At 38.2% G+C, this 18,901-nt stretch overlaps 1 protein-coding gene across 1 annotated transcript in view; it reads left to right on the top strand.

The window, feature by feature from the left end:
- Positions 1-18,901, top strand: part of dock2 (dedicator of cytokinesis 2) — a 377,601-nt gene that overhangs the window by 321,752 nt on the left and 36,948 nt on the right. Inside the window, exons 35-41 of the mRNA XM_008104636.3 lie at positions 3,790-3,946; positions 5,551-5,591; positions 8,617-8,707; positions 13,142-13,261; positions 14,238-14,327; positions 16,839-16,943; positions 17,823-17,964. Of these exons, the coding sequence (XP_008102843.1) occupies positions 3,790-3,946; positions 5,551-5,591; positions 8,617-8,707; positions 13,142-13,261; positions 14,238-14,327; positions 16,839-16,943; positions 17,823-17,964 (746 nt within the window). The remainder of the gene's footprint in view (positions 1-3,789; positions 3,947-5,550; positions 5,592-8,616; positions 8,708-13,141; positions 13,262-14,237; positions 14,328-16,838; positions 16,944-17,822; positions 17,965-18,901) is intronic.

Genomic DNA, 18,901 nt, shown 5'->3' with positions numbered 1-18,901 from the left:
TTCTTTGGACAAACAACAGAATAGTAACCAGAAGAAAATTATTTAGCTTATAGAGCTAGAAATTTACGTATGCACAATCTTGCAAGAGGTATTGGTGATTATGTTGTAATGTATAAAATATTCCTCCCCCCCCCCCCCGATTGAACAGAGGTATGTTAAATGTGACAATGGAAATAGATCAGATTGAAACATTTAACATCTTCACTTTTTAAAAAACCCAGAGATTCCTTGAAAACAAATGCCACCAAAATCATTATTGTATTTCACATTGACACTCCTCAGTGCTACTCAGCTGAACATGAGAAGGCAGAATCTTAATGAAATTCCCCATGATATCCTATTGTTTTCTGCCAAGATTGGGAATAGTTGGAGTGAATAATTGGGGACATGACCCCATTTTTTTCATCTGAAGTATCCTGTGCCCGCATAAGTGACTATTTCACATGATGTGAATAATAAAGTGGTTTTTTGTTTGTAAAGTAAATGTCTTTTCAGACCATTTGCTTAATCTTACATCCTGTTAGTCTAGGATTATAGCTTGTGCTATACCACAGTGAGAAGGTAATGTGTTCAGTGCTATCTGTACAGAATGGCAAAGGCTCTGATTTCCAGCAGGCTTTACTTGGAGCTGCTAGGGATTGAACTTGGAATCTTCTGTATGCAAGGCATGTGTTCTACCACAGAACTACGGCCTTTTTCTTCTCAAAGATTCCCCAAGGTGCAAACTCATTGTGCATAGGAAATGAAATGGCAGACAAAAGGATATGGTATAATCTAGACCTCTCTAGCTCAGAGCTAGGCTTCCAAATGTGTTTGCTTTCAGAAGGAAGTTGTTTAAAGTTTTCCAAGAACTTTTTTTCAAAAAGTAGAAGTTTCAGTTTGCATAGGAGGAAATAGTCAAGGCATACAAAGCCAGAATGAGCAGTTGCGTTCATCATGGATTGAGTTGGAGTTTATAGATATTTTAGTCACAGGTCTCTCTTGATTCTTGATAATATCTATTTTGTTTGAGATCGGGTCTTGAGTTTATGACTATTTATATTGAGGTATATGTGCATGAAACACACACAGAGTTACACATATATGCAGCATGCAAAATTATCCCCTTGATTTTTATGCCTGGTGATCTGTTTTTGGCCCACAGTTGGACAATATCTTTATTAGAGACAATCAAAATGCTACAAAATAATGAGTAAGCTTAGGAATTTTCCTAACTTTTTCACTAGACTTCAAATTAAACAAAGCAGAGGAAAGGAGAGAAAACATATTGGTTTGATGCTAAATCTATAAATTCTGCTCTGGTCAGAGTCTTGAAATTAGGCGTGAAAGAGGTGGCATTTTTAATTAGATTGAGAAATCCTAGATGCTGTGTAGGTTTCATAGTTGGGGTGACATGAAATACGCCAAATGGTTGTTTTTGTTAATCAGTATATAATATGGAACCTCCAGCAGTTGCAAAGATCTGTTTCAAATCTGAAACACACATTTCTTATAAGATTGAGGAACATAATAAAGAGAAATTTTTGGAGGTCTGTTATAATGAGTTAATCTTTCCTTCACATGTTATTTAACTATCAAAACAATGACAGTAGCCCCATTATCACTAATGCAGATGGCAAGATTTTGCAAAGGAAAAACTGGAAGGTTATTCACAATAAACAATAAAGTTCATAAAAAAATAGGTGGATCAGTCTCAGACTTACTTCTACTTAGAGTAAGTACATAGACATCAGTGTGATGTAACTTAATCATTAAAATGTAGCCCATTGATTCTATTCTATTCTATTTTAAGCATCAGTAGTTTTTGATCCAAGCCAGCCCAAGGCCAGAGTATGCTCTGAATACACGTAACTTTGTTTTATTACAGAAGTCAAGTATTTTTCTTCTGAATATGACCTCAATGAGAAATCATAAGGGAACCATTTATGAATTGTATAGAATTCATTGAAGGAAGATCTGGGTACAGGGGAATTTTAAAAGAATGATAATTAAGGCTAGATTCCACCAAAGTCACTTCCCATGTTCCTCATTGAACGCCAATAAGATAAAAGGGTTAGCTCCTATTAAAAGTAATATCTAGTAAAGTAACACCAAGATATAATATAAAATACTGCATTTTCCCTGAATAATGCCAATAACTATCAAAATTGCTTTGCACATGTAAAAGTTACTAATGTAGTATAAGAGAGCTCCGCTTTTAAATGAAGATTACTAATGAAGCTCAAAAAAAATTAAGAAAGGTACATAATGTAATAATTCAAGACATACAGAACAATTGCATTTGAAGATTGAGGGATGTAACTGAGCACTTGCTAAGTTCTTGTCATTATTTTCTTGGGCAATATCCTTCATAATTTCCATAATTTATCAAAATTAAAACCTTTAATGGAAGTGGTTAGTTAGTGCTGTAATCACTTCAAGGCTAAATCAGAGTGTAAGAAGGCATAGGGTTTTATAGAACGGGGCTATAATGGTATCAAAAGAAAGTTAATCAGTCCCTCTCTTTGGAATCTCCTATCATACATTGCAGTAGAACAGAAATACAGCTTGATAGCATAGTGTCATCCATCCAGAATATCAAGATTGAAATGTTTCATACATAGAGTCCAGCTATTTCCTTTATGATAGGCTAGGCTAGGATGGTGTCACAATAAAATATAGATAACAGACATCTCCCAAATTATCCTATTGGACTTCAATGACGGTGTTCCCTGAGCCTACTGAGGAGAAGTGGCCATGGATGTCACTGTTCAAGTACATATGCACAGATAAATTGCAAAAGAAAGCTTGCTGTTTTGACCAGCATCAATTATGGATGGCCGTTAACATGTGCATGCTGCTTACTGCTTTCTCTGTTGGTTGCTAGTCTGTGGTGCTTGATGGGCAAATGGGTATTCAGACCATAGAGCCCTAGACTTCAACCCAGAAGATAAGACTCAGCTATGCCATTGCTGGCAGTAGTTGTGTGTGTGCATATGTGTTTGTGTAGCACAGTGGAGTTCTAGGCAATATAGCACACATGGGCAAACCTTTTTGCCATAGGGCCGCATTGCGGACCCAGCCAGGAGGGCCGGGCCAGGAGGGAGGGAGCCAGGCACACACTGGGTGGGGAAGGCCAGGAAAGGGCAGTGCAGGGGTCATCCTCAGGTTGTTCTTCCAGCATAAGGATGGGGCTGATCACCCCATCCTTATGCTGGGAGAAAGGCAAGACACGGGACGGATGCCCTGATCCTCCTCCCCTGATCCTTGGGCTGTCCTCTTGGCATTATGCCAAGAAGAGGGTGAGACAGGTGGTTGCTGAGAGTGCTCCAAAGGGCTCTCAGTCACCGCATGCCTTTCTTGAGCCAACCTCCTAGCATAAGGATGGGGACGTTCACATTATCCTCATGCTGGGAGGAGAGCAAGACGCGTGGTGGCTGAGAGTGCCCCAGAGTGCTCCCATCTGTTGAGTGCCTTCCTCCTTTGTTTTTTTGGCATAAGGATGTGTTGGGCCACCATGTCCTTATGCCAAGAGGACAAGGAAAATAAGGAGGGCCTGAGGTAAGTGCTTAGGGGGTTGCATCTGACCCCTGAGCCTTAGTTTGCCCATGCTTGCACTATAGGGTAAGAATAGTTCTTTTTAAAGTAGATATTCAAATATAGATTTAATCCCAAATGTTCAAACAACCTTGTTCACAGATACCCTTCCTCCTCCTCTTCTTCCCCCCTCTCATTTGCCATCTTAGAGAAATTTCCCTCAGTGTTTCATCTACATTATGCTGATTCTCATGTAACTTTCATTATTTTCAGACTCATAGACTGTTCTGCAAGTAACACCAAAATTGCCAAGCCTGTTGAAACATTTGTATGCCTAGTCAAAGGGCTTTTGGAAAAGCTACTGGATTACCGTGCTGTGATGAATGATGAAAGCAAGGACAATCGCATGAGCTGTACTGTGAATTTATTGGTATGTGTTAGGATGAACTCTTCCGATAGGGAATCAGAGGAATGCACTGACATGATGGGAAATGTTTTAAAGTTTTGACCAATTCAGAATACCTAGTAACAATATTTTAAAGATGACCTAAAGGCATCAGATCCCATCTGCTCTTGGAAGGTAGCCTGAGTCAGCCTTGGTTAGTACTTGGTTAGTACATGGATGGGAGACTGAGGAATACAAGGTGCTCTTGGCTATATTTCAGAAGAAAAAAACTAGGAAAACCTGCTCTGAGTATTCCTTGCCTAAGAAAACCCTATGAAACTCAAACAACTTTAATGCATGCATTTATACACAAACATACATTAAGAAAGTGAAAGAAGATTGCACGGTGAGGAGTTGGAAGCTACATGTATCATAGTACTATAGAGCGTGAAAGGGGAAAAAATAAGCCATCTATTCCAAATTCCATAATAAATGGCAAAAATAAAAGCAAAAAAAACCCATCAGAATATCAATATGTCAATTCTTAATAAACAGTATTGAGCAACCAGCTGCAGCCAGCTGCAACAAATCACTCTGACCAAGAGGTCATGAGTTCGAGGCCAGCTCAGAGCCCCACATTTGTCTTGTCTTTGTTCTATGTTAAAGCATTGAATGTTTGCCTTATATGTGTAATGTGATCCTCCCTGAGTCCTCTTCGGGGTGAGAAGGGCGGAATATAAATACTGTAAATAAAATAAATAATAAATAACAGTCCTCTAAGATAACAAAGAGCCAATTGAGGTAGAATTAATAGACAGATGTAATATTCGTATAGCATTTTTTAATGTTCAAATTCTTTCTCATAATTCATATTATGAATCAGTTTACAATAGTCTTGTAAAGTTGATATGTATATGATTATCGTTACACTGTAAGTGGAAGGACTGAAGCAAAGATTAGTGAATAAATGACTGAGTTGAGAAATCAATCAAGACTCATAGTTACGTTCTTAGCTTTGCAACATACAGTAGCTCCCTGGTATATGTGTGGCTGTAGTTCCAGATCACATAAACCATACGTCACCCTACAGGGAAGGACAGTGTTTGCCTTGCTGTAAGCGCATTCACTATTCTGACCTGGGTAATTCATCCACCTTGCTATTGCCAAGGTGACAATTGTGTATTCCACTGGAAATAGTGCCAATGATGAAGCATGAAAATGCCAGTTTTCAATCTTCTAAGTAATTATAGTACCTGTTCATCACCTTTTTTTGAATAAAAATAAAAGATGAGCCTAAATTTATTAATGATTGCTATTATGGAAGTCACAGCTTTCACCTTGTTCCTATGTATTCAAGAGAGAGTTCCTTTTGAAATCACTATGAACTACTTTGGCATAGGAAATTGTGGCCCTAATATATTACTGAATATGCAAATAATTAATTTTACAAATATTGGTTTCAGTAGGAGATAATATAGAAGTAATGCATATTAATATTAGTCCTAATATTAAAAGCTTTGAAATTAAGTAGCAACATTTAAGTAATGATTTTTAAATATATGTATAAAGATTCTTGTGCAGTAAATCTGTCCACAGTTAAGTATTTTAAGTACAAAGATAATCAGATTTCGTTCGTCGTCTCTTTCTAGAATTTCTACAAGGAGATTAATCGTGAAGAGATGTATATAAGGTATGAAAATATTCTGCAAATTGTTTTCTGTCGCAGTCTTCAAGATTTTATATGAAGCTGTAGTAAATATCTGACAGCACACCATTCATGTCAAGCTCATATTCTCCCAAGGTTCAATGTGATCTATAAAAATATTGTTTGAGTCTTCTGCATCATACATATTGATGATCTGCAATTCTTTCCATAGTATTTTGTTAATATGAACCTATTGAATGCCTGTCCTTTTCCTTACAAAAAGGGGGTTATATAATTTGAAGCAAAGAATATGACACATTTCAAGTTGACAGACCCAGTCCATCTTGACTTCTTTGTATTTGACAGCATTTGTAAATAAAGAACCGTTTTGGAGGGCAGGCTGCCATATCTTACATATGCAGCAGTATATTTGAAAGTAGATGAGAAGTAAAAAAGAAGTCCCTTTGCAGACACAGCATTTTATCTAATGCATAAAATCTGCATTATAAATGTAAGTAGGGATGTTAACATTGAGAAGCCACTAAATTTTTTGTATAAATCTGTGAGTGGAGGGCAAAATCTTTGACCTATTTGACATGTGCAGGTTTAGTTTTGCTATTTTCAGTTTAGCTGCAACTATATAGCAAACCAGCCAACATGTTTCAAGCAAGTACTTTAGGACAGGAAGGGTAGTCAAGATGGATTACACCTGCAATGTGAACTTGGAGATGTGTAGTCCTTGCAGTTTAGCTGTACTTTCAGCTTTGATATTCACTCATTCTTCCTTTCCTTCTCCTCCAGCCTCTTTCTATCAGAAGAAATACACACACATACCAAAGTCTATTTAAAAAAAAAAAAAAAAAGTTATCCCCTGATTCCAGCTTCCATTTGCAACTGTAAAATCAGTATTCTCCCAAGTCTCTTAGTGAAATATACATACCTCTACATTAATGCATGCTTCTTTCTTTAGTGTATGAATGTATGGGAAACCTTTTCCTTCTCTGAATTTTTGTACCAAATAATAGTAATAATAATAATAAAAAATAAATCTGTATTTATATTCTGCTTTTCTCCCTAAATAGGACCCAAAGTGGCTCACAACATTTTAAAACAATAAATAACCATACATATAACAATAAACAATAAAACCAACTTTACAATAAGTCATAAATGTTTTAAAATAATTTAACAAATACAATTGTTGCGGAAACTCGTCAGTTCAAATTATAATCTTCACTCGACTCACTGAAAGTTAGCCTTCCTGACATTCCAAATTAAATCTCTTCATTAGAAGCTTGTTTGTACAGGAACGTTTCAGCTGTTTTTTAAAAAGATGTCAGGAAAGGGCTGTTTTAATCTCCTTGGGGAGAGAGTTCCAAAGTGTTGGGGCAGCCACTGAGAAGGCCCTCTCTCTTGTTGCCCCCAACTGCATTTGTGATGGTGGTAGCAGCAAGAGAAGGGCCTCTCTGGAAGATTATAACGTTCAGGTTGATATGAGGAGATGCGGTCAGATAGGTAAGTAGGACATGAGACATTTAAGGCTTTAAAGGTCAAAAGCAGCACCTTGAATTGGGATCGGAAACATATTGGCAGCCAGTGCAGGTGCTGTACCGGGGGGAGGGGGGTAGTAGGCTCCCTACGTCCAGCACCTGAGTAGCCTGGCTGTGGATCTCTAGACTAGTTGAAGTTTCCAGATACTTTTCAGGGACAGCCCCATGTAGAGCCTGTTACAGTAATCTAAATGAAATGTAACCAAGGTATGAACCACCATGGCCCTGCCTGGCTTCTTAAGGTATGGTCACAGGTAGCACACAAGTTTTAGTTGTGCGAAGGCCCTCCTGGCCGACACTGACACCTGGGCTTTCAGGCTTAGCAATGAGTCCAGACTGTGTCCAGACTTAGCAATGAGTCCAGACACCCTCAGACTGTGTCTTCAGGGGTAGTGTGAGCCCATCTAGCACAAATTGCCACCCTATACCATGATCTGCCTTATTACAGACTATAAGGACTTCTGTCTTGTTTGAATTCAACTTTGTTTGTCTTCATCCAGTCCACAACAGTTGGCAGGCACTGGTTCAGGGTCTGGGCTGCTTCCTTGGCTTTTGGTGGAAATGGGTAGTAGAGTTGGGTGTCATTTGAGTACAGATGGCACCAAACTCCAAAATTCTGGATGAGCTCTCTCAGAGGCTTCATGTAAATGTTAAACAACATGGGGGATAATATTGATCCCTGCGGGACCCAGGACAATGGCCATGAGATTGAGCAGTCGTCCCCCAACACCACCATCTGAGTCTGTCCTTCAAGGAAGGATTGGAGTCCCTGAAAAACAGTGCCCCTGAGTTCTATCCCAGCCATGTGACCCAGAAGGATACCATGATTTATGGTATCAAAAGCAATTGAGAATTCCAAGAGAACCAGCAGGGACACACTCCCCCTATCAAGTTCTCTATGCAGATCATCTATCAAGCTGTCTCCGTCCCATAGCCTGAAACCAGACTGGGATGGATCTAGATAATCCATTTCATCCAGGAATCCCTGAAATTGTGAAGCCACCACCCGCTCTAGAACCTTGTTCAAAAATGGGAGATTAGATTACCTATTTCTATGGGATCCAATTATAGTATTTTAAGCAGTGGTTTCACAACTGCCATTTTCTGTATTGCCTTTTGTGGGATACAGAAAAGATCAACACACAATTTTCAGCCTTTTCTAACACTGTAGAATGCAACGTAAATGGGAAAATGAAAGATGTGAAATTCCATATTTCCCTCTGTGAAGCAGCAAAATTTGATACAAGTAGGTCACCTATTTTATGCTCATGTGTATTTTGGCTTCTTCTTTCAATGATTCAAGCTTTGCTTTCTTGTCTAGAAACATAAGGGATGAGCCAATAAAATGTAAGAATTATAAGGCCTGTTATTTTGAATGACACTGAATTCTTTATGTGGGATTCACATTTGAATGCTGGGAGTCCTGTTCATGATTTGAAGGACAAAAAGCCAATTTTTATTAACTCAAAATATCTTTGTTTTCCTACTTTTTCTGTCTTATTTACTTCATCTATTAATAGGTACCTATATAAACTTCGTGATCTTCATTTAGACTGTGAGAACTACACTGAGGCTGCATATACACTTCTGCTGCATGCTTCTCTTCTGAAAGTAAGGCACTTCTTCTTGATTGCAAGCTAAGGTCTATAAATGATAGAATGTCAAGTCAAATGCTGTGCTATGGAAGGGGCTAGTGATTTATGGTTTTGGCTTCATACTTTATTCTTGGTCACCACCAAGAAGAGTGGTGGCATTGATTTTGTTTCTTTTGTGGCTCTATATGTAAGCATATGCATGCATACACAGTGAAGTCAAGTGTTGAATAACAAACAGATTATTTGCGCAAAATTCAAACATTATTTTGTTCAGAAATCAGCATATTCTGTGGAGAACAGAACCTTTTCTTTGTAGAAAATAATACTCAACACAGAAATATTTATTTCTGTACAGCAAATGCTGTTTTCCTCAGAAAATGACATTTTCTGTGAAAAATCAAACATGTACATTATATGCAGAAAGAAATCCTAGTTACAGCACAAAAAAGCCTTTATGTCCTAAAATTACTATTTCTGTGTTGAAATGTTTTTTTCACAGAGAAAATACTGATTTCTGTAGAAACCCTTGGAATTTGCAGCTGACTACAATACTGAATATTTTTGCTGCTGATCCCATTTGCTTCTACTTGCTGTGTTTACTATTAGCTGAGGCAGCTTACAGATAGCTCAAATAATTTACTGATTTATAACACATTGAAAATAGTCCCTGATGAAACAGCTAATAACATTTTTAAAGTTATAGGTTTAAGGAGGAAAGATGAGATGATGTTAGTCCAACGTTTGATTAAATCCTGTTTTTAGGCCCACAAACTCCATAGGATCATTTCATTTCATTTCATTCATTTCATTGATCCAATTTGTCTAGTTGGTACTAACAATTGCATTGGCACAATTTTTATCCTTCTACTGAAACTTTGTTTTAGTCTTATCTTCTAGACCTTGCTGCCTTATTCACTTATCAACTGTAATTCTTGTTTCAGACCTTCATAAAATTGCTGACATTTTGCTATTTCTCACAGGAGTAATTACACACATACTGTGAAACATACACAGACACAAATAATCTGGTGGCTAAAATATAGAAAGGAGATGTAGTGAGAACAATTATTCACACAATTTCTCCATTTTCTCCATCCTCCAAATTGTACTCTGAAATACAAAGTTTCCCTTGTAAGATTTAGTCTAGTTCTCTTAGTCTGAAAAAGAGATAGTGCAGCCTCTGGAATGTAGTAGAAACTGAGAGAACTAAAGCTCATTCTAATCCAGAAGTCAACTTATTTGTATAGTAAGCCCTTGGAATAATAATATCATCATCATCATCATCATCATCATCATCATCATCATCATCATCATCATCATAGTTTTATTGCCTGCCTGCCTCTCCTCACGGCTCGACGCAAGTTACAGCATTACTAAAACATAAACACATAATCATTTTAAAACACTTTTTACATACATATTAAAACATACCTCCATAAAATACGTATCAAAATACTCAAAACAAAAACCAGGCATACAGTGGAGTTTAAATTCACCATTAAAACTGTCTGGGTAGGCCTGCTGGAGGAAATAAGTCTTTCACTTGTATCTTGAACTCCGACAGCTGATCCACTGTCGGAGCTCTACCAGCAGGTCATTCTACAGTCGTGGAGCAGCTGATGAAAAGGTCCTCTGGGTGGTGGTTGCCAGTCGGGTTTTGGCTAGTCGTAGTAACTGCCTCTCAGAGGACCTAAGTGTGCAGGGTGGATTGTATGGGAGAAAGCTGTTGCGTTTAGTGCCAGAAAACAATCCGTCTCTTTATATCACCAAACTTAAAGTTCAACTGCAGTGCCTTTGAAAATAAAATGACCCCAGGGCCTCAGTAGGTTTGTGCAAAAAAAAAATCCTTTACTCTTTACAGAAGAGGTTCTTTCAAATAAGATGGAAAATTCCACTCTCTGATCATTAATAATTTGTTGTATTTGAGATTGAATTGCTACGCCTCCCTGGACGACGAGCCAAGAGGGACAAGGATCAAGAAAGCAGGTTGTCCTTACTTGCCCCAGCAGCTTGTCCACATTAACAATACTCACCAATTGAAACTGATCCAGTGTAATCCCATCCACAGAGTTGCTGGACATCTCTTTGTTGTCTTCTGCTCCAATGACAGCCTATAAGTTGTCTCTTATGTGAGAGATGTTATCTGCAAAGTGGTTGTTAAAAGCATCACAGTGAGGTTATAATAATGGGTTTGGAAGGGAGGGCACCTCTCAGCACTCTGAACAGTTCAGCTGAATGATAATCTGAAGATGCAATGCGTGCAGAAGAAAGCTTTTTTCTTTGCACGTATTACCACCTTATAGGACCCCTTTATACCGTATCTTGTCACATAAAAGTTGAGTTTTCTGCCATCTGCACTGCCCTCATTGTCCTTCCCATTTCATTTCCCTGCAAGTCTCTGTATACCAGGGATCCTGATTTGTAATAGGTCAGAGAGGACATTTTGGAGCGATCATGTCAATAGCCCTGGTTAGATTTTGATTCCACTTATTGACCAGGAATTCAACAGGATTGTCAGTGATGCCAGCCATAGAACCCTTTATGGCCTTCTGGAATCTCAAAGGATCCATTAGCCTTCGAGGGTGGACCATTTGAATAGGTCCTCCACCTCTGCAAGGGTACGTTGTAGCTGCGATACTAGCTTTGACCAGGAAATGATCTGTCCATGACAACTCAGAGGTATTGACCTCCACCCACAGATCTGTATGTTCTGAGCTGAAAATTGCATCATGATTATGACCTGCTGAATGTGTCAGTTGGGAAACCAGTTGAGATAGACCCATGTTTGTCATGGATACCATAAACTCCAAAGCTGCACCTGACAAACTGGCCTCTAGCAGTATGTTGAAGTAACCCAGAAGCAAAAGTTTGGGCAACTCCAGGAGCTCCTCTAAGACCAGTTCCGGGAGCTTGGCCAGGGAATCTGTTAGGTAGCGGGGTGGATGGTACACTAACATAATCCTTAGTCTATCTCAGGTTTCCCTCATCTACTCACTGACACAGTACCCAGCTGGGAGGGCTTGGGTCCAGGTTGGAGCACTATAATATTCCAGCCAGGTTTCAGTGAAGCATGCCAAGCCAGCCCCTTCATCCTTCAGGAGATCATAGATTATGTGTGTGTTATTTTTAACTGACCTGGCATTACTTAAGAGCAAGGTGATTCTCACTCTCCAAGTTCCTCAGGTTGGCAGGGTAACTGGAAGGTGTGATAGGTACTAAAGATCTTTCTCTCCTTCCTCTATAAGGGTATGGTACCCTGTCATCACCTTATCTCCCTCTGCCCTGCACAATTTGTATTACCACCCAAGTTTCCAGATGCATTGAATTAAAGACAACAATACAATGACAGACAAACCACCAAAAGGAAGAAGAAGAAAAAAAAAGGGGGGTGAAGAAATGAAATACACATTGTAAGACATCAATACAACACACAGTCAATGAGTGTATTCCTAGTCAATCAAGATATTTGTTGGAGTTTTGGTTCCAGGACCCCTTGTAGATTCCAAAATCATGTCACTTTTATACAATGGCATTGCAAAAGAGCGTCCCTTATATAAAACAATGAACAACTCAAACTTGTGTTGGAGGGTTTTTCCTTTAATGTTTTTGAGCTGAAGTTGATTGAATCTTTGGCTGCAGATCCCATAGATGTGGGGAGCTGGCTACTAATTTGGAGAGGTTACAAAATATGTACAGTAGAACCTCGACTTAAGAGTGTCCCAAATTAAGAGCATTTTGAGTTAAGAGCCATCACTTGGCCCAGGTTTTGCTTTGACATATAAGCAGCATTTTGAGTTAAGAGCTAGTGCTAGAGGGGGTGCTAGTGTGAAAGTACAGGGCTTTAGAGCTTCAAGGGAGCAGACTCTGTGCCTTGTGCCCCATGCCTCGTGCTCTTGTCTGTTTTGGGATATTGCTGTCTGCTTTGATCATGTCCACTTTGAGGAACTTGGTTAGTTGAATTAATGTGGTTTTTATTCCTGTAATATTTGGCTCCATGAAGAGAGAGAGAGAGAGGCTGGAAGGAATTCAGTATGAAGAAAATGATGCTTCTACCGCTTTGTTTTGTGCTTTGGGCTCCTACCATGTTAAAGTTGATCTTTTTTATTGTTCCATGTGAATGTGCAGGTTTTGCCTTGCTGTTACACTGACCAAAACATTTTGTTGCCGCAAATGTGCTTCTTTGCCACAACTTTGTGCTTCTACCATTTTAAAGTTGGTCTTTCTTTTTTATTGTTCCACGTGAATGTGCATTTATACATTTATTATTTATAAAGTATATTTTCTTATTTTAAAAAAGTAGCAAAAATTGAGGGTTGGGGAGCCGGAACAGATTAATAGCATTTCAATTGGAAATTTTGCTTTGAGATAAATGTGATTTGAGTTAAGAGCCAAGTCACTGAACAAATTAAATTCTAGACTCGAGGTATCATTGTATTTCTCTTTTTTCCAGTGGTCTGATGAACAGTGCACTCCTCAGGTCATGCAAACAGAATTTCAGAGTTCACAAACACATCGCCACCTGAAAGAACACTTGTATGAAATGATCATAGAATATTTTGACAAGGGAAAGGTAGTCTTTGATTCTTTTTTAAAGCTTCTGCCATATTGCTATTTATCTTATACCATCGCCTAAACCTTTTATGAAGTCAAGTGGGAAATGTAACACATACCTTAATAATAAAATTTGTCTTGAAAGTTGCTTAGATAGATAATAGCTTGGGAAGAAAGTTTACATTTTGTGTTCATCATGTATTACCTTGCTTTTTGTCAATAGTGGTACAAAAATGAGGTTTTATGCATGAATTTCATTACTACAGTTGTTTTCAGAATATGACCTTTCCTTTAGCAAGTTGTTCTTATGATTGGGGCAAACCAGATCTTTTGAGATATAGCCAACACATTTTGCTCCATCGAATGTTGAGTTCAATAATAAAACAGTTGTTGTCTGTAAAGAACAGCTGTTTGCACACTTTAGAATTAGATCCAAATCCATGGAGACCTTAAGGGCTGCTTTCAGAAGATATATTTGACTCCTGGATTGGCAGCAGCAATTTTGCCTTGTACTGCTCACATCTTCCCTTTATCTATGGCAGAATTTCAAAGATCTCGTGAGTTGGTGATAGCACTGTTGAAATTGGCACCTCAGAACATTTAGTTTATGTTGAGGGAACATGAACTGTGACGGAAAGGGGAGAAAAATCAGTGTATGTATTGTGTATATAAACATGTGTGGCATTGAAAATAACCTTTTTGTTAACATCCTGTATGTTCAGAAGAATTGTTTTTTGTATAAAGCTTATTTTGTGCAAAACCTGACATTTTTAAACACAGAATGAAAAGATCTTAAAATGTCAAAAATGCCAATGTCTTTGTATGTCTCTTACTGCTAATATATCTCTTCATCCCAAGGATAGGAAAATTTGTGGGTATTCTTTAGATCTTTGTCTTTATAATGGAAGCACACATTTTTCTCATAGTGAGCAATGCGTCATCAATTTTGTGAAGATTTGGATCACTTTTGAATACCTTGTTGTGTTTGTTGGCAGATGTGGGAGGAAGCAATATCACTGTGCAAAGAACTGGCAGAGCAATATGAAATGGAAATCTTTGATTATGAACTTCTGAGTCAAAACCTGGTAAGAACGAGCCTCTAAGAAACATAGTGATTCCAGAAATATTTTTGTAGTGTAAAATAAAATACATAGTGAGTATTAAGAGATTTATTGGTAATTCAAAATAAGTAAATTTATGCATGTATGTATAGAGCTTGATTGCTTGGTTTTCAAGGCTTTGCAACTCAACATGCTAATGCCCTATGTCCCAGGGGCAGCATTTTCAAGTCATCTTGCCACAGCAAAGCATGAGTAAAATGCTACCTATGAGCCATAAATGTTTTTTAAAATGATGTGGAGAGTTTACTTTTTCCTAACCCACCATTGCCCCCTGAAAAGTTCCTGCACCCCAAAGTATGAAAAATGTGGGAGGGTTTCCGCAGAGAATCAGCGGTGAAGTCTTCCAAGAGCAGCTAATTTGAGGACTGCAGTACTTTATGACATTTTCGCACATGCAAAATCATTTAGTGTTGCAGTTGCTGCAAAATATTTATGTGTAAATATTGAGCTTTAGTTAGTTTGGACATATTTTGAAAACATTATTAAATGACTTAGGGAAAATATGTGCAAATCAGAAGTAACTTTTACATCTGTTGTAGAGAATTATGATGTTCTGTATGTTGTGCAAGGGTGGCTGTTTTATAACCAAAATGCAAGAAAAAGGATTTTTCAAAATTTGCAAGACAAATTGATGGTATTAGATTATTTATTTATTTATTTACAGTATTTATATTCCGCCCTTCTCACCCCGAAGGGGACTCAGGGCGGATCACATTATAACACACATAGGGCAAACATTCAATGCCCATAAACACATCAAACAGAGACAGAGAGACACACGCAGAGGCAAGTTAACCTTCTTCTGAGGGGATGTTTGATTCTGGCCACAGGGGGGAGCAGCTGCTTCATCATCCACACTGACGGCACTTCCTCATTCCAGGTCGTAAATTAGTTAATCTTGCCTCCCCACTTATAAGTGGTACCTTATCTCCTACTTGATAGATGCAACTATCTTTCAGGTTGCTAGGTCAGCAACGAGCAGGGGCTATTTTTTATTTTTAATTGACGGGTGCTCACCCCGCCACGGGCTGGCCTCGAACTCATGACCTCATGGTCAGAGTGATTTAAGGCAGCTGCTCAACAGCTGCGCCACAGGGAAAGATTTCCAAATAAGTTTTCTCAATTTTACTTTATCTTTAGTTACAGCAGTATATTTGCCAAAAAGAATCAGGAAATCCCCATTTTGGAATAAATTTACTATGTCTGATTTCAGAGCTACCAAATACTCTTTGCTTAGATTGGAAAAAACCTCAAAGAGTAATGAAGCAGGATGTGACTTTAATGTGTGCAGAAGGGGAATTTTTAAAAATGACAGAGGAATGAGAGCAGGTTCTGAGGATGAAAGGTAGTGAGGCCAGGGATCTGGTGCATTTTCTCTGTCATTTTTTAAAGTCAAAGGTTCATATCCTATATGTGTATGTATATTTGTGTGTATTATGCCATCTTTCTTCTGTAAAAGGACTCAAAGTAACTTACAAAAAAATTAACCAAGTTCAGTTAAAAAACTTATTTTACAAAAGCAACTGAATTAGTATTTCTATTTTTAAAGCAATTTAGATTTGTTTACATTCATAACAGTAGCTTAGAGATATGAAATGGTACTCATGTGGCCACTGAGAATAAGTGTTAAATCATTAGGCCCCATAGAGTGAAACCGGCCGCTTCAAACAGAGGTTTGATTGTTATGCTGTCAGATAAAGCCTGCTAGAAATAGAGTAGGATTATAAAAAGGGAAAGATAAAATCAAAATAGGACCAGATGGAAATTGAGATTTAGTTAGCCTGGGATCTGAAACTGTAGTATATTGAGCAAAGGTATATGAAGCAAAGAGTCCAGGGGAAAGTTGTTTTTTTATGGTAGAGTTATGATTATACTGAAATGCTAGATATTTAACCATTTTGTTGGTCAATAAACCTTTGTTGTTGTTTGTCAGTCTGGAAGCATTTTATTTAAACAATTAAAGGAGAAATGGCTCACATAATTATTAGTATAAATCACACCTGCCTATTCAAGATTCTAGTCAGCATGGGTCCAATTATTTAATATAGGTGTAGGTTTAAAGTTGGAGAGAAAGGTGCATTACAGGAGTCCAAGAGTTGGTCTCTGAGTGAGCTATCTGGAGAGAAGATCTGACAACCACTTTGAAAAGATCCTTGCAATGTTTAGCTTTGCATCAAGCAGTATGTCTTAGCAATCTATTTGCTCACAATCTGGATTGTTTTGGAATGCTTTATCAATTCCAAAATAAACCAAATTGCTATCAAATAGTGTGGAGCACATGCAAATTATTCCACTCATCCTGGTTCAGAAACTTTCACTTGTAAATATATGTTCTTTTTTCCATCTTTACTTTTGGACACAACCAAGAAGCTCATTTACTGTTTTAGTACAGGTACCTATCACTCCATTAAAAAAAACTTTTGTATTTGTGTGCGTATAATTCTGGAGTGACTTGTCCCATGTCTTTGGTTTCAGATTCAACAAGCAAAATTCTATGAGAACATCATGAAAATTCTGAGGCCTAAACCAGATTATTTTGCTGTTGGTTATTATGGTCAAGGGTTCCCCACATTCCTAAGGGTAAATACATCTACTTTGTGTTCTTTAATAACTGTTTGTACTAACCCCCCCCCCCCAATGCCAGTACCCTGCCAGCAAAAATAGTTATTTGATGAGGAGAGATTTGTCTTCATTTGATTCTGCAATGTAAGGATTTCTCTCTTGCAACTATTTGAAGTGAAATTTATAACAATAGTGAGTATCACATTTTCAGAGAGAAATTTGATTCATTGTGTTCTTTTTTCCCTCTATAGTGGAAGTAATAGCATTCAGGTAGCATTCAGGATTTTTGTACAAGACAGTCATAATTAAGAGATGGTTTATATTATAGCAATCCTAATGAACGATGAAAATGACATCACAAATGTCAAAGTGAATGAAATTGGAAGTCTAATGAACCTGAAATCCCAAATAAAAATATATCTAATTAATACTTTCACTATTCTTCACATATTTATTTTGGTGACTAGCAGCTTAAACTTCAAATTTGTCTGATGTGCACTGATCCTTCAACTTTCATTAAAGCCCAATTACAATGAGGAGTTGGCAACCTCAGGCCCAAATCTAACCCATTGGTATAAATTAGATGCCTTCTCCCTATATATCAACCCAGAGGGCATGAGAGATCTGGGGAAGAAATGCTGACTATGATATATGAGCTTTCTGGTCTTGTTACTAGCCTAGTGTGATTCATTCAGCTTTGCCTTTCAAAGCTTTTTCGCACAAATGACCATCGCCTTTAAGTATCCTCTAGTGGTATAAATGCAGTGTTTTGTGCAGCCCACAGTCACTCCTGCAGAGAGGAGGAGCACATATAAACCTGTGAAGAATAACTGTGATTCTTTAGGTGACACGCTTCCAGGTTTGTAGTCTGAGACATGGTCTAAATGTTTCTTTCAGAACAAAATATTCATCTATCGTGGCAAAGAATATGAGAGGAGAGAAGATTTTCAAGCACAATTGATGAGCCATTTTCCAAATGCTGAGAAAATGAATACTACGGCACCTCCTGGAGAGAATCTCAAATACTCTTCTGGTCAATGTATCCTTTAAAATGAAAGAATATGAATTCTTTTTAACATACAGTTTAGTAATTACATCCAACGTGAAAAAGTAGCAAAGACTGGTGGAGATAATTTATAGAGATCGCAGAGATAGTGAGTGGAGAACTCACTACCACCTGACCTTTTACCCAGGGAAAAAAGGAGCCTCCGGTGGCCTAGGGGATAAAAGCCTCATGACTTGAAGGTTGGGTTGCTGACCTGAAAGCTGCCAGGTTCGAATCCCACCCGGGGAGAGCGCGGATGAGCTCCCTCTCTCATGCGGGGACATGAGAGAAGCCTCCCACAAGGATGGTAAAACATCAAAACATCCGGGCGTCCCCTGGGCAACATCATTGCAGACTACCAATTCTCTCACTCCAGAAGCAACTCCGGTTGCTCCTGACACGAAGAGAAAAAAAACCAGGGAAAATGGTGTATTAGAGCCAGGGTTTGCAGGGTCAAAGAGCTGAGATTGTTAGATAAGCAGAGATTAAGTCACCTTCTACTACCCATCCTGGGAGAAAGGCAAGCCATAAACTAAATCATATGTGTCAAACTCAAAATCCACGGGCCAAATTCAACCCGCCATGTCATTTTAGGTGACCCTTCATATGCTGTACTACAACTCCTGTATTCCTCATCATTAGACATACTGTCAGGAGTTGATAGTAGTTGTGATACAGCAACATCTAGAAAGCTTCAGTTTATTCTGTTTAGTTTGGATAGTGGGGTTTGAATTTAAATACAAGGCTTGTGAATATGATGTCTCACTTTAAAATGCCCATTAACCTTTCCCCAACCTCAGAGCCACAAGTGCTATTGGGCTGTAATTCCAGTTATCCCAGTCCACATGACAGATAATCATGGAAGTTCTTGTTCAATGGCATCTTGGGTCACAACTTGAGGAAAAACCAAAGAACACAGACCATCATATAA

This window comes from Anolis carolinensis, chromosome 2 (genome assembly GCF_035594765.1).
Source record: "Anolis carolinensis isolate JA03-04 chromosome 2, rAnoCar3.1.pri, whole genome shotgun sequence".
NCBI classification, from domain to species: Eukaryota; Metazoa; Chordata; class Lepidosauria; order Squamata; family Dactyloidae; genus Anolis; species Anolis carolinensis.
This window is presented reverse-complemented; position numbering and strand designations above follow the sequence as displayed.